Raw genomic sequence first — 20,095 nt, 5'->3', positions numbered from 1 at the left:
CCCAAAGAGATGCCTAAAAATATTTAGACAAATAAATTAGCAGGTAATGTTTGTGTTTTATTATCAAGTACCGATGATATCATTATTATTGTGTACTTTTGGGTGGCAATGGCTTTATAATTCTATGTTAACTCTAGAATCAATGACGTCATTTTATTATTTGTACGTTTCCTGCTTTAGAATATTTCCTATATTTTTCATGTGAAGTCACACTTCATTTTCCGTTTCTTTTTTAAACTTTTTACTTTTCTTGTGTTTTCTTTATAGCGTTTCCAACAGACAGAAAGACAGAATAGCGTAAATATTATTAAAACGAGATAAATGGCCCATTGAGGGAGAAATGCAATGAGCGCTAGGTTAATAGGGTTCTCTTTTTCTTTCAACAAAAACCAAAAAGAAAAACAAAACTACCACCTCAATATCAAATTGAACCTAAACCGAACAATGTCATTAAATAAAGACTTTATCCAGAGTGTGCACGTAGTTACTGCGCATTTATACTAAATAGTCATAGCCCTAAATCTTGAACCTAAGCTCAAACTTAACAAAAGTCGCATTTAGAGGTTTTTTTTCAGGCAACTTTTGTGAGTGGGTGTGTGTGGGGGGGGGGGTACAAAACCCCGCCGAAGAAAGTCTACCGCCTCCTCTAACGACGCAGAATCTATACAGAAATTATACTTTTACGAGTGTCCGCCTCTTTAATCCAGCCCCCCCCCCCCCCCCCACACACACTTTTCCTGCTTTAAAATACTTCCTATATGTTCCATGTAATGTCAAGTTTCCTTTCCCCTTTGACTGAAAATTTGTATTTTGCTGGTGTTTTCTCTATATTGTTACTGAATGATATAACGACAGAATGACAGAATAATGAGACTATTCTCATAGATACGTTTACCAATAAATGATAGAACAGTAATACTCTTTTAGCCAACTTATATTTAATATAATTATTTTTTTTTTACTTTCTAGTATGCGGAGTACAGAGGAAGTATTCAATAATGCAAAAGGTCAAAATCAAGATTTTCATAAATCTCGAAATTTTACACCTCCCTGAGACAGAAAAACTTAGTTTAGCACTTTTGTATGTGTGTGGTGTGTATGTGTGTGGTGTGTGTGAAACTGTTAATCTGTGTGTCTGTGTGTCTGTGAATCTGTGTGTCTGTGTGTCTGTGAAAAGCGATTTCCACTAAATGGAAATGGCACTTATTCTACTTTCCGTTTTAAAAATGCCTATAGCATCTTCTTCTTCGTTCTTAATTTTAGTGTTGGAAGGGATACCCCTCCAGACACAATTAAGTATACGTGTCACTGGATATGCGCCATTGAGGCCCAACAAAGAACAAACTACAAGGCAGCAGTTGTTTCATTTTAGAAGAGTGGTTGTCTCCAGCTAATGAGCCTTATCTGCCGTAGGGTTCGAACTCAAGACTTTTTCGGTTTAGCAACCATGAGCTTTACCGACTCGACCACGCCGACCACGGCCTATTGCTAAAGTAATGTTTCAGATAGTCAAAATTTCACATATAAGTAGGATATCTAACTCTCTGTTTTCCGAAAAATGTTGAGTTGTTTCAGGTGAACGGAAGTAATACTTTATACTATTTCCGATTTCTCAAAAATCCATATAAAATTTATTTCGTCTTGATTTTTTTGGCTTTCATAGGCGGAAATTTGATAGCAGAGTTTCGAGGACGTCTACCATACCGAGTTGTTTAAAAATGTTCACGAAGGTCAAGACTTAAATACAATGTATTGTGGAATAAAATGATACTTAATCAGTTATATTTTTTCTTTATTAAGTAATCATTTTTCAATTTTCTACACATTGCTGGTGTTTATTTGGAACGCAATTTTTTTTTCTACGAAAATCGATTCTATTTTAAATAAACCGGGAGTGCTCTCCCCTAAACTTTCTCGAATATTCTTATATAAAACAACAGGGGATGGGAACTCGGAATATAGTTATAATTTTAAATCCATTTTAAATACTTAAACTTTTTAAAATAGAATACAATCTAATAGAAAAAAGAATTGCGCACCAAGCGAACGCAAAAACAAAATGTGCATAATAGTGCGGAATATTATAAGAAATTTATAAATTTACAAGCGTTTTTTTGATCATTCGGAAATAGCGTAGTTTGTATTTCCGGTCAACCGAAATTACTCAAACTTTAAAAGATGGTAGAGAATTAGATCTTTTACTTACGTGTGAAATTTCATTTATCTATCTGATACAGTACTCAAGTTATAAGCTTTTGAAAAATTCAAAGTGAAAAAAGTACCACTTCCGGTTATCGGAAATCGCTCAAAAGTTGATATGCATCTACGATTTTGAGAAAATACTTATATATGAAATTTGATCAACCTAGCTCTAACGGTACTCAAGTATCGTGTTTAAACACAGACACACAGACATACGGACAAGATTGCAAAATTATGTTTTTCCGTATCAGTGAGGTGTAAAACGTCGAGATTTGTAAAAATCTCGATTTTTTGTGCACGATTACAAGACTTTCTCTATACTTCGTATATACGAGAAAGTAAAAATGTAAGTATTTGAAAATTGATTAAAAATCATGTCTATATCTGGAGTTGCCATCCCCGTAGCATTAAATTCGAATATTCGTGAAATTTTACGTGAGATTACTCCCGCTTTATTTAGTTTCACTATTACAACTATTATATTTCCATGGTTCAGGAGATTTTGATTGAAGGTTTTATAGAAAGTAGATTTTAAATGTAGGCCTTTTTGATGCAAAGTGTTTTAACTTTCAAGTTATATCAGCAACCAATAAGGTCTCTACATAACAGTGTGCTTTAACAAATATGTCAGATAAAACAATCTAAAATCTCTGTGTTTGAGATTTTGAAAACAAATGTTTACGAGCAATGTAGATAAAACGTGTTACCTCGATTCGATGAATAAGGTACTTTTGGTATAGTTTGAGCATTATTGTGCATATCCTGATGTCCACTAGTAGATCCTGTCAATTAAAAAAAAACTTAGCGACACATTACAATGATTGTAATTGCAATTTTAAATTACACGGCTTAATGAATTTTATAAAACACGATACTCCTCAACATAAATAAAATATTCAGTTGGGTAGACCGTTGCTCTGAATTCTAACCTGTTTTGCTTTATATTACCAACTAGACTACCCGTCATCCGTTGGATAACTGTGGGTTTCGGGGGTCATCCATAAAAAAAACGTCTGTCACTTATCGTCAGAAAAATCCAGACCCCACATTCAAAAAGAAGTTTTTTATCTTTTAAAAACACCAAAAACACCGATTTCGGACTATCCCTTCATATACTGACGTTACAGGTGACCTTCTCAACTCTACTTCACCTGCCCAGTGTCCCGCCAAGTCTCAGAAAACATGTTTTTATCGTTTAAAAAAACGATTCCAGCCGAGCATGTCTCTGACCACGCTATCCCTTCATATGCTTAGGACAAAGAAACAGATTAACTCTACTTCACCTGACCTGTACCCCGTCAAGTTCAGATAGGCAACTTTATCATTCACATCTAAAAAAATTAAAAAATAAAAAATAAAAATTATCATTGACGTATTGGTCTAGAACCTGTGCCACCCGCATGCTTTACACTAACAACTTAGCTATTTAACTCGTGACGTCACAAGTTTTTTTTTATACTATAGTTTAATACTTTGAGTCTCTTTATGCAACTTGATTTACGCGCAAAGATCTAGATCTAAGTCAAGTAGTAGTAACTTTCAAATTAAATTTTAGCTTGAATGAGCCTAATAAAGATTGATATAAAATAATAAAGGTTTGAAATTATCTAGATCTAGATAGAATTATCTAGATCTAGATTCTACGACTCGTTTAGCATGTTTAAATAACGTGAAAACCCGCCATTTTGCTCGTGGTAAACATAGCCTAAAAATAGTCGGAAGTCATGCGTCCGGTCCGGACGCCATTGTTGTTAGCAACCTACCACGCCTCCAATAAAGCGAGTAATCCTACTATATCTAGCTCTAGAACCTAGATAGATAAATCCGATGTATTCTCGAATTAGATGTTCATTAAAGCTAAACAAAGATTTATATAAAATAAGGCCTGAAATAGTTCTAGATGTAGAATTTGCATTAAGTCTAGATCTAGAATGTACGTAAAGTCTAGTGCCGTAGATCTAGATCTAGATCTAAAATCTAGATTTCATTACAACATGTTCTTCCTTCGTCAGCTGATCTGTATATCTAGAGAAATTTATCGTAAAACTAAATGAAAAAGACAGTTGAAAATTGATTTTAAGTGTTGGAACGTAATAAATACAGGAAACGGACGTGTTGTTAAAGCTATAGCCGACGGAAAATTAGCTTTAGAACGCGTTAAACTTTGGAATGGGAACACAATCTTCTTCGATAGACGCCGCCATTTTATTGTACTAAAAAGTAAACAAAAAATGTGACGCCACTCTTCCGTCGAGTCTAGTCGTTTTTCTAATCTTTTAAAATAAATGTGGTTAATCTACCTATGAATAAATCAATAAATTAATTAACGTCTTTAAATGAATTTGTGATTAACAGTCTGTCTGAAAATAAAAATTATTCTCTACCTACATACTATTTTACAGCTCTCCACACAGAGTAGAACCATTTACAATAGTCAATCAGACAAATAAATATTCATGTAAACAAACTTGAGTTTTAGTAGTATACTAGACTACCCGTTATCTAGTTAGATAACTGTGGGTTTCGGGGGTCATCCATAAATGACATCACATCTGTCAGCACTTATCATCCCAAAATAACCAGACCCCACATTCCAAAAGAGGTTTTTTATATTTAAAAAACTCTACTAAACTCTACTTCATCTGCCCAGTGTCCCGCCAAGTCTCGGACATGTTTGAAATAAAAAAAAATACAACGATTCCGGCCGAGCATGGCCCTGACCACACTATCCCTTCAAATGCTGAGAACATTGAAACAGGTGAACTCTACTTCACCTGCCCTGTGCCCCGCGAGGTCCTGATAGTCAACCTTATCATTCACATGTAGGCCTTAAGAAAAAAATAATTGAAAACATTGTTGTAAAAAGGAAATAAATCCTTGCGCTATTACTTAATTCATTGTTCTAAACTTTTATAATTAATGTGGTTAATCTACCTATGAATATATCAATAAATTAATTAACGGCTTTAAATTAGTTTGTAATTAACAGTGTGTTTAAGAAAGAAAAATATATACCACACAAAATCCTATTTTACAGCTCTACCAATAATGCAGATTCTCCCAAATAACAAAATAAAAAAATAAACAAACAAAAAAATGAGTTATCAAACGTCACTCTTTAGTCAAAGTTTAGCGTTTGTTCTAAAACTTTAAAAGTAATGTGGTTAATCTATCTTTGAATAAATCAATAAATTAATTAATGTCTTTAAATAAATGTGTGATTAACAGTCTGTCTGCAATCAAAAATTATTCTCTACCTACATACTATTTTACAGCCCCCCATATAGAGCATTTTCCTTACAGTACCAAATCTGACAAATAAAAAAATAAATATTCAAACACGTAAACAAACTTGAGTTTTAGTAGTATATAGCCTATATTGTTAAATTTGCTGGTACTTTAAAACAATTTTAAAAGATTACAAGTGTTAATCAAAAGTCTACACACGAACTTGGTGCGTAATTCTTGGTGCGAGATTCTGATCTATTTTAAACGTTTAAGAATTTAAAAATTGATTTAAAAAGCATGTCTATATCCAGAGTTGCTATCCCCATTGTTATATAAAATAAACCGGTGTGATCTCCCCTAAGCTTTCTCGAATATTCTTATAAGAAACAACAGGGGATGGCAACTCGGAATATAGACATGGTTTTGAATCATTTTAGATACTTAAACTTTTTAAAAATCGAATAAAATATCGTAGAAAAAAAATAATTGCATACCAAGTGAACGCCAAATAAAATGGCATTAAAGTGCGGAATATTATTCGTATTTTGTAAATTCACATGCGTTTTTTGAGAAAACGGAAATAGCAAAAATTACTACTTGCGGTCAATTGAAATTACTGAAAATTTGACAGTAGGTAAAGAATTAATTATTTTTTTACTTACATGAAAAATTTCATTTATCTATCTGAAATAGTACTCAAGTTACAGGCGTTTTTTTGAGAAATCGGAAATAGCAAAAATTACTACTTCCGGTCAACAGTAATTACTCAAAATTTGCAGAAGGTAGCGAATTAGATTTTTTTACTTACATGAAAAATTTCATTTATCTATCTGAAATAGTACTCAAGTTATAGGCTTTTGAAAAATTCAAAGTAGAAAAAAGTTCCACTTTCGGTTATCAGAAATCGCTGAAAAGTTGATCTACGATATTGATACAATTCGTATATATGAAATTTCATCAACCTGGCTGTAACGGTATTCAGGGTATTGAGTTTACACACACACATCCACACACACATACACACATACATATGGACAAGATTGCAAAACTGTTTTTCCGACTCAGGGAGCTGTAAAACTTCAAGATTTGCAAAAATCTAGATTTTTTTTGAACGATTACAAGACTTTCTCTATACTTCGTATATACGAGAAAGTAAAATTTCGAAAACGTTTTATGGAGTTAACTCCCGCTTTTTCAATTAAAGTTTTGGAAAAGATTTTGAAATTTTAGTTTAAAATTAGTTTATTAAACATAAATATCAAATGTAATGCTGCAATTTTCTTATATAAGATATTAGTTAAATTGTGGAATAATAATGTATACACATTTTAATGCATATGCTAGACAATCATATCAAACACATCTGCGCCTAAGATCATATAAACACAAATATTTAAAAAATGTGGTAAAATAAAGTTACTTGAAATTAATTAATCTAAAATTATCTTAATAACCTCTACTTCTAAGCGAATGTAATCCATCATTTAAAAAGTAAAGAAAATGTTTGATAAAATGTATACCTTTACCACATTCAAGTTGTTACGGGTAATATAAACAAAACTATGTACCTTCATTAAATGAAGATGTTGATTTTCGAACAGTTGCAGCTGTTTCTTTGATATCTCGATGGGGCACTATAGATTAATATACAAATAAATACGCACAATGAAAAAAAAAATCTAAATTATACTTTCCAACAACAAATTTATAAACGTTATGAAATATCAATTAAATTTAAAAGTGAGAGTGGCACCAATTTGATAAACTCTTAATCATGTATTCCCTTTAAATCAATATTAATAAAGCTTTACACAGAATTACATTTTAAATAAAAAATCAAATACGATTGCTAAGCATATCAAATCTTAAAATAGGGCAAAATCATTTGAAACATTAAATGTTTATAAAACTACACCATAAATTAATTTACAATCAAGTTTTATCAAATCAAAACTTTACTTAGTTTTGTTTTATTGCTGCAGCTATGTTTAAAAAGAGTTTTTATTTAAAATGACTTTACAGTGCTTGTTTAATAAATTCAAACGGCAAAGGTAAAAACAAAAATCAATAGTGAAGGAACTTAATTCTTCTCAATTTATTCTTACATTAAAATGACACCGGGCTACATAAATATAAATCTAGAATTTGGTTAGAAAACCGCTTGCTTTTCGAGAAAACACATAAAGGCGAATTTTTTTAGAATCAGCTTTATGAAAATATTATATAGTTATTGAATTCTGGAGGCTTTTGAACCATTAAAAAAAGTGAGACCCATTCATGTTGCCTTAAATCAATAAATCACTGAAATGTTGACAGAAACAACTGCATAGGACTAAATTCAGATCATATTTCATTATATTTGTTCTGCATGATTAACTTTTGTTTTAAAGATGTGTACTTATAAAATATATTTAAATGATGGGTGCTATTAAGGAATTAATAAATATTATGTCAAGAAATCCTGCTTTATCGTATAGGGTTACAAAGGTGGTACTGGTAATTTAATATATAAGTATTATAACAAATATGTAATTAAATATACACATTTAAGCCATTTACATTTTGTACTAACTATAATTCCCGGTTCTCAAAGTCCTATAATTTTAGCACCGTTTATGTGACGTGGACGAAATTTCACATTTTAGGTTTACGTTCTATGCACAGGTCTCTTTCAAAGTTCGAACGATTTTCCGGTTACGGGAAGTGATATCTTTCTATATTTACATTCGAGCATTATAAATTTTGATATCCTACAGCTACATTGATAAAACTATATAAGTACAAAATCTTATACATCGGTTACTCTCAATTTCTGAAGAACAATCCGATTACCAGGTGTAGTATGTTACTCAATTTTAATTTTCTAATATACCGATAACGTAAGTATCGTTGCTGTTAGGTGAAATAAATTGTATACAAATGTATTAGTTCTTATTATATTGATTTATATCAAATTTATAGTTATTTCCGTGATGAGAAGGAGTATTTTACGACATTTCCGATTTCTCAAAAAATATAACTTCAACGGGATTGATTTGGTTCAAATTTTCACGTAGGTAAAGACTCGATTCCAATTAACTGCGACATAATATTTGGCCTAGTTAGATGGTTTTTTTTTAAATTAATAAATGTTTCCTTTATAAAATACGAATGTTCCTCTAAATTACGTGCACATTGTTTATGTTAATTTCGGGGCGTAATTCTTTTTTTCTACCCGATTCTATTTTTAAAATAAATAATTTAAAAAATAAATGTCATAAAAAAGTTTTAATAACAAACTTTTATGTACTAATGCACTAAAAAGTAGAAAATAAATTATAGACTACTACTTAAATAACTAGAAAGAAAAGCGTGGGTCACTTTAGTATCTAATGGATACCTTCACTACTGTTTAGGAAGAGACCCACGCTTTTCTTTCTAGTTATTTAAATAGTAGTCTATAATTTATGTTCTACTTTTTAGTGCATTAGTACATAAAAGATTGTTATTAAAACGTTTTTTATGAAAATTTTTTAGTACTTTACATGTTTTTATTTACACAAGAGTTACATGACTAAAAACCATTGCGCGCCGATTGAAACGTGATGGCGCAGCTATTGAACGTGATGACACGTGTGGTGTGGTTGGATAGACATGCCTACTAATTCGGTCCAAATTTTAATTATTTAATAAAAACTTAATTAGGCATCCAATTAAGTCAAATTTAATTTCAAATTGCATTGTCTTCATGTCTTGACCCACGTGCCAAGTGTGAACCGTATCGGTCAAGTAGAAGTGACCGAATTTTCGCTCCGGCGTTTCGATCTAGACAGACAGACAGACAGACTGGAAGTGAGTTAAATAAAAGCTTGTAAAAAAAATTCATAAAAAAATGTTTTAATAACAAGCTTTTATGTAATAATGCACTAAAAAGTAGAAAATAAATTATAGACTACTATTTAAATAACTATAAAGAAAAGCGTGGGTGTCTTCCTTAACATTAGTAAAGGTATCCAATAGATACTAAAGTGATCCACGTTTTTCTTTATAGTTATTTAAATAGTAGTCTATAATTTATTTTCTACTTTTTAGTGCATTATTACACAAAAGCTTGTTATTAAACCGTTTTTTATGAATTTTTTTTCCGTACTTTACATGTTTTATTTACAATAGCATAACATGATTAAAAACCATAGCGCGCCTACTGAACGTGATGGCGCGCCTACTGAACGTGATGGCGCAGCTATTGAACGTGATGACGCGTGAGGTGTTGATGGATAGATATGCCTATTAATTCGGTCCAAATTTTAATTAATTCATAAAAATTAATTAGGCATCCAATTAAGTCAAATTTAATTTCAGATTGCATTGTCTTCATGTCTTGACCCACGTGCCAAATGTGAATGGTATCGGTCAAGTAGAAGTGTCTGAATTTTCACTCCAGCATTTCGATCTAGACAGAGAGACTGACGACAGAGGAAGCGATTTAAATAAAAGCTTGTAAAAATGAATAAAAACGTGTTGATGACACGGTTTTATGTGAAAATGTATTTTACAAAAGAGAAGATAGATGATTTTCTTGAAATTTATAACACATTATTATTTCAATAACTGTAAAGAAAATCGTTATGAGTTTTTAATTTTTCTCGCATGTTTCCGACTATGACGAAAGAATAACAAAGGAAACAAGTTACAAATAAACAGTTATGCGCTTTTGTGGATTCGGAAATGGGGTAAAGTACTACTTCCTGTAAGCGGAAATTACTCAAAATGTGATAGAAAACAAGGAATTGTTGTTATTTTTAAAAAATTTATGTGTGAAATTTCATCGATCTAACTGAAACAGTACTCAAGTTAAAGGCTTTTGAAAAACTAAAACTAGAATATGTTCCACTTCCGGTTACCAGAAATAGCTGAAACGTTGATTCAGAACTACAAATGTATATAATAGTAATTTTTTTTTAAATTTGATGTTTGCCAAATTAAAAAATGTCCCCTTTACTTCGTATATGAGGATTACTGTGGTGCAAAATGGTGAAAACTTACAAAATTCCATGTGATTTTTATGCATGATTTTAATACTTCCTTTTTTACTTTCTCGTATATACGAAGTATAGAGAAAGTCTTGTAATCGTGCAAAAAAAATCGAGATTTTTACAAATCTTGACGTTTTACACCTCACTGATACGGAAAAACATAATTTTCCAATCTTGTCCGTATGTCTGTGTGTGTGTGTCTGTTTGTGTGTCTGTGTGTGTGTAAACACGATAACTTGAGTACCGTTACAGCTAGGTTGATGAAATTGTATATGTAAGTATTTTATCAAAATCGTTGATCCGTATCAACTTTTCAGCGATTTTCCATACCTGGAAGTAGTATTTTTTCTACTTTGAATTTTTCAAAAGCCTATAACTTGAGTACTATTTTAGATAGATAAATGAAATTTCACATGTAAGTAAAAGATCTAATTCTCTACATTCTTTTGAATTTTGAGTAATTTCGGTTGACCGGAAGTACTAATTTACGCAATTTTCGATTTCTCAAAAAAACGCATGTAAATTTATAAAGTACTAATAATATCGCACACTATTATGCATATTTTGTGTTGGCATTCGCTTGGTACGCAATTCGTTTTTTTTCTACTAGATTTTATAATATTTTTTAAAGTTTAAGCAAACAAAAATCATATCTATATTCCGAGTTGCCATCCCACGTAGTGTTATATTAGAATATTCGAGAAAGTTTGGGGGAGATCACTCCCGGTTTATTTACATTGTATACGAGAATCTAAAAATATTTAGGCATCCAATTCAGTCCACTTTACTGTAATAGTACTTTTCATTGGGTCTTGTTAAAAGTGTGTCACTAGGCAGTTTCGATCTAAGACGGACGACAGACAGACAGATGAAGCAAGTTAAATTAAAGCTTGTAAAATAATTAAAGACACAAATCTTGCAAGAGGGCACCAAAACAACCATTAACATAACCCGTTATGAAAGAACATACGAGAAATTTAAGGGAGATCACTCCCACTTTATTTAACAATATGTGGAGAATGCTGTAGACTAAGCATGTTTTTCTTAAAATTAATCCTAATATATAAAAGACCATGTGCGCACTTCTCTCTCTCTCTCTGTCTGTCCGCAAAATATTTTCGCCGGACATCAAATCAGAAACTGCAGCGATATATGATGAACTTTATACGGACTTTTGTTGAAAATAATATGTTACATGTTTTAAATGTATAACCGCAATTTTATTTAAAGAAGAAAAATAAAAAATAAAGGCGTATTCGAATGTAGAAAAACAATTTTAATTATGCAACCGGAGAAGTGTTTAAACTTGCGACAAGAATGCAATTAATAATGACGTCGCTTATTTTTACACTAAATAAACCGGGAGTGATCTCCCCTAAACTTTCTCGAATATTCTTATATAAAATAACTGGGGATGGGAACTCGGGCTATAGACATGATTTTTAATCCATTTTAAAAACTTAAACTTTTAAAAATAGAGTAAAATCTCGTAGACAAATTGATTGCACACCATGTGAACGCCAAATAAAAAAGCGCATAATAGTGCGCAATATTATTAGTACTTTTAAAATTTACATTAGTTTTTTGAGAAATCGGAAGTAGCGTAAAGTACTACTTCCAATCAACGGAAATTACTCAAAATTTAACAGAAAATAGAGAATTAGATCTTTTACTTACATGTGAAATTTCATTTATCTATTTGAAATAGTACTCAAGTTATAGGCTTTTGAATAATTCAAAGAAGGAAAAGAAACACTTCCGGTTATCGGAAATCGCTCAAAAGTTGATACGGATCTACGATTTTGATAAAATACTTATATATGAAATTTCATCAACCTAGCTGTAACGGTACTCAAGTTATCGTGTTTACACACGGGCAGACAGACAGACAGACACACACACATACACACAGACATACGGACAAGATTGCAAAATTATGTTTTTCCGTATCAGTGAGGTGTAAAACGTCGATTTTTTTTTGCACGATTACAAGACTTTCTCTATACTTCGTATATACGAGAAAGTAAAAAAGAGCACGAAACTGATGGCGTAATCTTCCGAGTTTAGAATAAAAAGAAATGAACTATTTCTTTCCAATATGATTTAGAGCTATGTACGTTATGAAATACAATACGATTTTCTCGGCCTAAACTTAAACAAGGTAATTAAAAAGTCTAGTGACAATTTTAGCGCAATTTCCTTGTTATCTAAACATAGCTCTGTCGTAGCGTAAATCAAGAGCAGGGTTAGTAAAACCATTGGTTAGTTATTAAAACGTTTTTTATGAATTTTTTTTTCAGTATTTTACATGTTTTATTTACAATAGAGTTACATGACTAAAAACCATTGCGCGCCTAGCTACTGAACGTGATGACGCAGCCATTGAACGTGATGGCGCAGCTATTGAACGTGATGACGCGTGTGGTGTGGTTGGATAAACATGCCTACAAATCCGGTCCAAATTTTAATTAACTAAAAAAAAATGTTGTGACCGAACGAAAGGATATTTTTGAAAACTTTCTTCGGCAATATTGTTCTAAATTATGGCAGAAATCGATTGGTAAATGTTTCAAGTCTGGTTGCCGAGATATGGGCCAAAAACTGAATTTTTTCGAGGTTTTTTTGGCTTTTTCGGGAAATCCATGAAAGAAACCCGGAATTTTTATGGCCTATGTTCATCCTCGTAACTTGCTTAACATATTTGCTTTGGAACTAGTCCTTGATATTGCTTCGTTAAGGAGGAGATACGACTTAAAGCTGCGGACACACATCCATCCATTCCCAGAAAAGACGAGTTAATAAACGCAATTCTCCAGAATGGAAATTGCGCTAAAAATTATTTTATCTATTTGGATTCTAGATCTAGAGATTCTAGATCTAGAGATTCTAGATCATCTAGATCTAGAGATTCTAGATCATCTAGATCTAGATGATCTAGATCTACGAAAAAACTAGACTTACACAGATGTAGACCCTACCTAGATCTAGAATCTTCAAATAATACATTTATATACTAAAGTATTTCAAGCCTTAATTACTTTATTGAAATCTTTGTTTATCTATGCAATTTTGTAATCTCTATAATATATAAAGCTAAGTTGTCGGGTGCCCGATAGGGCACTTCCCGGCGCCGCAGGCGCTTCAAATTTGGCAGGATCTTTCCTTGAAGCGACAGAACACGGGGGCCAGTTGGCCGAAAAGTCTACGATGAGGGGGTCAAAACTAACCTCGACTGACCGGCGCCTTATATGGACGAATTAATTAAGCATTCAAATTCTCAATGTTTTCGAAAGCCTAAGCGAAGCTGGGCAGCATGCCAAGTACTTTTAGAAAAGTCAAAACAAACCGGAATAGACACAGATTTAGATAAAAGAGAGTGACATTTAACCTAGTAATTTAATTAATGTGAAATAAATATAGGGTAGAGATGGGCAATCCATATGTTGTTTTATTCGTGCCACTCTCGTTTCGCTAAAGTAATGTTAGACTGTCTTTTTAACTGAGCAGTGCTGTAGAAGATACACGTAAAATGTTACGCTTAGGTTTGTGCGAGAGGGTTTGAGTTACTTGACTCGTCCAACTACTATTTAGTTCATCTCCAATACCAGGTAGAAAGTTCTAACCTTGGGAACCAATAAGGCTATCTCACGTTCAGTCCAATATATGCCGCTCAGAGATAAGGCAAACTCAATATTCCTAGTCTAACATTTTATTCTTATATATACATATATCTATCTCCCAACTTGAGGCATACGGACCAGCACACGTTCTTTCACACCGACGATCAAGATTAGACACAGAAGAAATTAGAAAAATGTATAAGTTGGGACAGAGTCTGGAATATAAGGGTGAAGATTTAGAGAACTGGGTAACTAGGCAAATGAAACAAATAGAGGAGAGAGCTAGTAAGGCTTATAAATGTGAAGTTGCAAAACAGGAATTAGATATAGAGAAAGTTAGGGTTCAGGCTAATGAGCAAGCTAAAATGGAGATAGAAAAAGAAAAATTGGAATATGAAGCAAAATTTGAACAGGCTAAATTAGATAATGTGGGCAAGCAAGTAACTAAGGAGGTGAGAAACTATGAAAGTAACATTTTAGGGAAGATTCCAAAATGTTATGAGTGCAAGGACAACCTTGACTCATACGTAAGGAGATTTGAAACGATAGCACGAACCACCAACGTTCATAAGTCACAGTGGGGGACACAGTAATTGGTATTGATAGGAGGTAAGGGATTGGATGCATGCAAGGGTTTAACAGAAGTTGAGATGAAAGACTATAGAACTCTCAAAAAGACTTTATTAGAATATTACCACCTAACAGAAGAAGCCTACAGGGTAAAATTCCAGGAATTATTGCCAGAAAACACAAAGGATTTCAAATTTTTTGCAAACAACATTAGAACAAGTTTTGATAAGTGGTATGAACACTTTCAAAGCTTCTGTGAATAGGATGAATACAGTGACTATCAGGGATACTGTTGCTTCCATTATTGCTGTAAGAGATAAATTTGTTAAATCCCATCAGTATACTAATAAAAGGAAAGATGTGAATGTGTTTGGAGGTAAGAGCTATAGTTGGCCTGTGGCTAGAGTTTTTGTCAGATCAAAACAGATTGCCGGATATGTAGATGCTGTGGTTTTTAGGAAAGGGCCGTATGACTTGATAATAGGAAATGTTCCTGGGGTAAGAGATTATAATGAAAGTAATAAAGTCCAGAACTTAGAAAACAAAATCAGCATCCTTGAAAAGGAAATAGGAAAACTTGTAAGTAAAGTACAGGAGTTGACCAGTTTAATAAAGTATGATGGCTCAGACAAGGTAGATAGTACTAAGGTAAATATAGGAGATAGGAATCAGAATAGCAATAGAAGCAGAAAGTGGTGTAAGAAAGATTATACAGAACAAAGTAAGGCACAATGTTTTATGGCTAGTGATGGGGATGGTGAAATGAATGACTTACAGTGTGTTCTAGTGACCTCTGCTGATGGCACTGAGACTATTAAAATTAATGATCCAAATTGTGTTTGGGCTGACATATTTAGAGCAAATTAGCCTGATGCTAGTGATTGAATTTTTTTTTAAAACCGAGGTAATTGTGAAAGTAAAGATTCTGTAAGGTATGATATATATGTATGTAGATATGTAGATGAGCCAGGTTGATAGTACTCTGAAGAACTTTTTTGTTTAATATGTGTGGATGGATGAAGCTTTGATATATCGGTTGTTCTAGAGATATTATATTTAATGATTAGTAAAGATAATATGATAAGTTCTTTTTGATATGGCATGATGATTACACTAATGTTATGAACCAATGATTTCTATAGTTACTATGTGTTGATGTGATTATCTTTACTTCTCTAGGTCGATGAGAATCTTAAGTTACCTGATCCATGAAGTGGAAATGCTATGTTATACTATTATAATGCTCTGGATTGATTCTTTCTCTAGGCTGATAGAAGGTAGAATGTCTTTATGCTGAGTTGATTTGTTTATTTCATGTATTGATAGGACTTTATCCAAATGTTGTGTTACAGGAGCTGGGGGATACAGTGCCATGTTGATAACTGTATTAGTTATATTATATGTAAGGATGGGAACAACCACAAATGTCCACTAAACGGTAGCACTGGGGGCTCTGTTCGCCATCGCAAGTTGTGTTGGTTTAAACTAATATGGTGTTGGGTATAATTTTTCTATTTTAGCAACTGGTGTCACGAGATGGACATTGCTGAGTATGATGATGAGAGAAGTGTGTGAAAACCCAAGAATAACTTATCTGATGGGGAGATTCCAAGAGAAAATATTAAATTAGTTGAATGTCAGTAATTAAAATAAAGTTGTGTGGGAGTAAAATTGCAATGTAATGTAGTAAGTAATTAGGACTGGGAAATAGAATGAATGTTCATGTATAGCACCTAGTTGATATTGTTAGGTTAAAAGTATGTTGGAATATGCTATGTTGTTAGAAATATGTTGGATTTGTGAAAATGTTTGAAGCTAATGGGATTAGCTTGAATGGGGAGGGGGGGGGGGGGGGTAATGTTATGATGTATGTTTTAGTAGATATTAACTTGAGTGCAGGTTGGTGCGAATACCATAGTGAACACATTGGTATGATGACACGATTGAAAGTTAGTGACGTAATTGTGTAGATAGTTGGTTGCTATGAGTTTATGTGTGAGTGAGTCTAATCTTGATCGTCGGTGTGAAAGGACGTGTACTGGTCTGTATGCCTCAAGTTGGGAGATAGATAGATCTATATTTAAGAATAAATTGTCAGAATAGGAATATTGAGTTTGTCTTATCTCAGATGTTGGACCCTCTCACTGCAAGCCTAAGCGTAACACTAGGGTGCAGACAAAATCCCTCTTTGGTAGATGGATTAACTTACTAATCAAATTAATATAATTATCCTAATATTTATTCTAGTATGTGTATGAATTGATGATACTTTTAGTAGCCTAGTTTGAATATCAAATTTCAACTAATTCCTGAGGTGGCTAAACATAAGTAGTAGATCTTTATTGATACCTTTTTCTTTTTTAAAAATTATATATACATGACTTTTGACTCTTTTGAAGGCCTATTGTATTTAATGACAAACTCCTTACATTAAAATATTAAAAGTAAACTATTAGACCTATATTTTTAATGAATGGTCATAGTTAGATAGCCCATACAATCCAATACATAAATACACATCATTGCTTTATGATTTTTATAAGACAGACAAATATTTTTATTTATAACATTAAGAGTTGAAAGTATGTAAACATAATGAGTTTAATATAACAGGTTATAAAATTTATTTATGTTTTTTTTTTAGATATTGTGGATTACACAACTGCAAACAGAGAAAACAAAAGTCAAGATGAAGTTCAATTTAAAACTGATCCAAGGATACATGTTAGACCCAAGAAAACTTTTTCATATTGAACAACTATTTTTACTTTCTCGTATATACGAAGTATAGAGAAAGTCTTGTAATCGTGCACAAAAATCACATTAAATTTGGACAGTTTTCACCGTTTTACTCCTCAGTCCTTCATCACATCCGGGATATAGAAGACTTATTTTAATCGGGCAAAATCTATAAACTCAGATATATAAAAATTTTGGCGTTTTATGCGTAATGGAGTTGGACAAACTGGAATATCCAATTCTGTCCGTGTGTGTGTCCGTGTGTAAACACGATAACTTGAATACCGTTACAGCTAGGTTGATGAAATTTCATATATAAGTATTTTATCAAAATCGTAGATCCGTATCAACTTTTGAGCGATTTCCGATAACCGGAAGTGATACTTTTTCTACTTTGAATTTTTCAAAAGCCTATAACTTGAGTTCTATTTCAGATAGATAAATGAAATTTGATATGTAAGTAGAAGATCTAATTCTCTACCTTCTGTCAAATTTTGAGTAATTTCCGTTTATCGGAAGTATTTATTTACGCTACTTCCGATTTCTCAAAAACGCATGTAAATTTATAAAGTACTAATAATATTGCGCACTATTATGCACATCTTTATTTAGCGTTCACTTGGTGTGCATTTCTTTTTTCTATGAGATTATATTCTATGTCTAAAAATTTGAGTATTTAAAATGGATTAAAAATCATGTCTAGAAGTCTATATCCCGAGTTGCCATCCCCCGTAGTGTTATATTAGAATATTCGAGAAAGTTTAGGGGAGATCACTCCCGGTTTATTTTATATTATATCTGAATGAATATGGTAAATAAAAACAGAAAATTATTGACTTTGTCATTTTTATTTTTTTTTAGCACTGGTTGTGTGTGCTGGTGTATGTGGAAACTAATTATTGCTACCTTAATTCAATAGTTAACTTAAACTGTCGAACTAAAATAGTTTTTAAGAATATGGTGCTGAAGTAGATTTCACCGAGTTTTGTTGCCTCTACATATTAATAAATTGTATGGTCAGCAAAATGTCAAACAGCTTTTACTGTCCATAACCAGTCAGGTACCAGTTAAAGCTGCTTTGAATTTGAATCAGAGACAACCTAAATGATTAAAATTTCAACTCAAGAACTTTTGCTTTAGCAAATGTTTTCACAAATATGTAGTCCCACTATAAGTCTTACATTTGCATAGTATTTTGTAACTATTACAATAATGTTACAAATAAAACAGTACTATATCTATCATAGCTCTAAAACATAATGATAAGGGAAGAATCAAGAATAAAAATGTTTGGTAAAATACTATTACTATTATATTATTAGTAATTTAGTGTTTAAATATTTCTAGCCCTAGTAAAAACCGGAAGTTACTTTGTACTTACTTCACAAATGTAATAAGATATAAATATTCAATTTTGATTAAAAAAATATGCTTTCTGGCAACAAAAAGTGGAACCACTTTTCCTACCTATTGTAAAGCAAAAAATCAGTTTGTAGTAACTTCGGCTGAAGTGTATGCCTACCATTGGAAGGCGGGTAAAACAAATCTGTTGTGTGAATTACCCAACCTAAGAAACATTATATTTTCATAAGTTACTAGCCGTCGGTATATGTTACTTGTGAATTATAGGCCTATATATTTTAATGTTATTCTAAATGTTTGAGAAAATATGTAATACAATTTTTTTGTTCAAATCGCAGTGTGCTTTACTACATGATGAACGATATTAGTGACAAAGCAAAGAACTAACTTAATAGCTAATAACCCGGGAGTGATCTCCCCTAAACTTTTTCGAATATTCTTATATAAAAGTACGTGGGAAGGCAACTCGGAATATAGACATGATTTTTAATTACTTAAACTTTTAAAATAAAATAGACTCTCGTAGACAAAAGAATTGCGCACCAAGCGAACGCCAAAACAAAATGTACATAATAGTGCGGAATATTATTAGCACTTTTAAATTTACATGCACTTTTTTGAGAAATCGGAAATAGCGTAAATTACTACTTCTGTTCAACGGAAATTACTCGAAATTTGATAGAAGGTAGAAGATTAGATCTTTTACATACGTGTGAAATTTTATTTATCTATCTGAAATAGTACTCAAATTATAGGCTTTTGAAAAATTCAAAGTAAAAAAGTACCACTTCCGGTTATTGGAAATCGCTCGAAAGTTGAAACCGATCTACGGTTTTGATAAAATACTTATTTATGAAATTTCATCAACCTAGCTGTAACGGTACTCAAGTTATGGTGTTTAAAGACACACGGACACACAGACACACATACACACAGAGACATACGGACAAGATTGCAAAAATATGTTTTTCCGACTCAAGACTTTCTCTATACTTCGTATATACGAGAAAGTAAAAATCCGACACATTAAAAATAACATAGGCAACCAATAACTTTTACAAAAAAACCAAATTAAAAACATTATTAGTCAACACAACATCATATTAAATGCACCTACTGAATAAGATATTTAAATGGTTCCGTTAAAATCCCGGCTGTTCAATTGCATTGTTTTTGTTCTATTTTTAAGTTATTTGTATTACTATTGGCCGAGAAAATAGTGTACATTTCATAGAGTGCGTCTTGATAAGTAGATATAAAGATCTAAATCAAATTTGAATGAAATATTTCATTTTTTCATATTCTAAAATTTGAAGATGACACCATTAGTTGTGTTTACTTTCCGTAGTTTAAAACATA

At 32.1% G+C, this 20,095-nt stretch overlaps 1 protein-coding gene across 1 annotated transcript in view; it reads right to left on the bottom strand.

Moving 5' to 3' along the window:
- LOC131927245 (uncharacterized) overlaps window positions 1-20,095 on the bottom strand; it is a 36,348-nt gene that overhangs the window by 973 nt on the left and 15,280 nt on the right. Inside the window, exons 11-12 of the mRNA XM_059283013.1 lie at window positions 6,999-7,064; window positions 2,910-2,984 (exon numbers count right to left, since the gene is read on the bottom strand). Of these exons, the coding sequence (XP_059138996.1) occupies window positions 2,910-2,984; window positions 6,999-7,064 (141 nt within the window). The remainder of the gene's footprint in view (window positions 1-2,909; window positions 2,985-6,998; window positions 7,065-20,095) is intronic.

This window comes from Physella acuta, unplaced genomic scaffold, assembly GCF_028476545.2.
Source record: "Physella acuta isolate Inbredline_101_S28 unplaced genomic scaffold, ASM2847654v3 ptg000087l, whole genome shotgun sequence".
NCBI classification, from domain to species: Eukaryota; Metazoa; Mollusca; class Gastropoda; family Physidae; genus Physella; species Physella acuta.
This window is presented reverse-complemented; position numbering and strand designations above follow the sequence as displayed.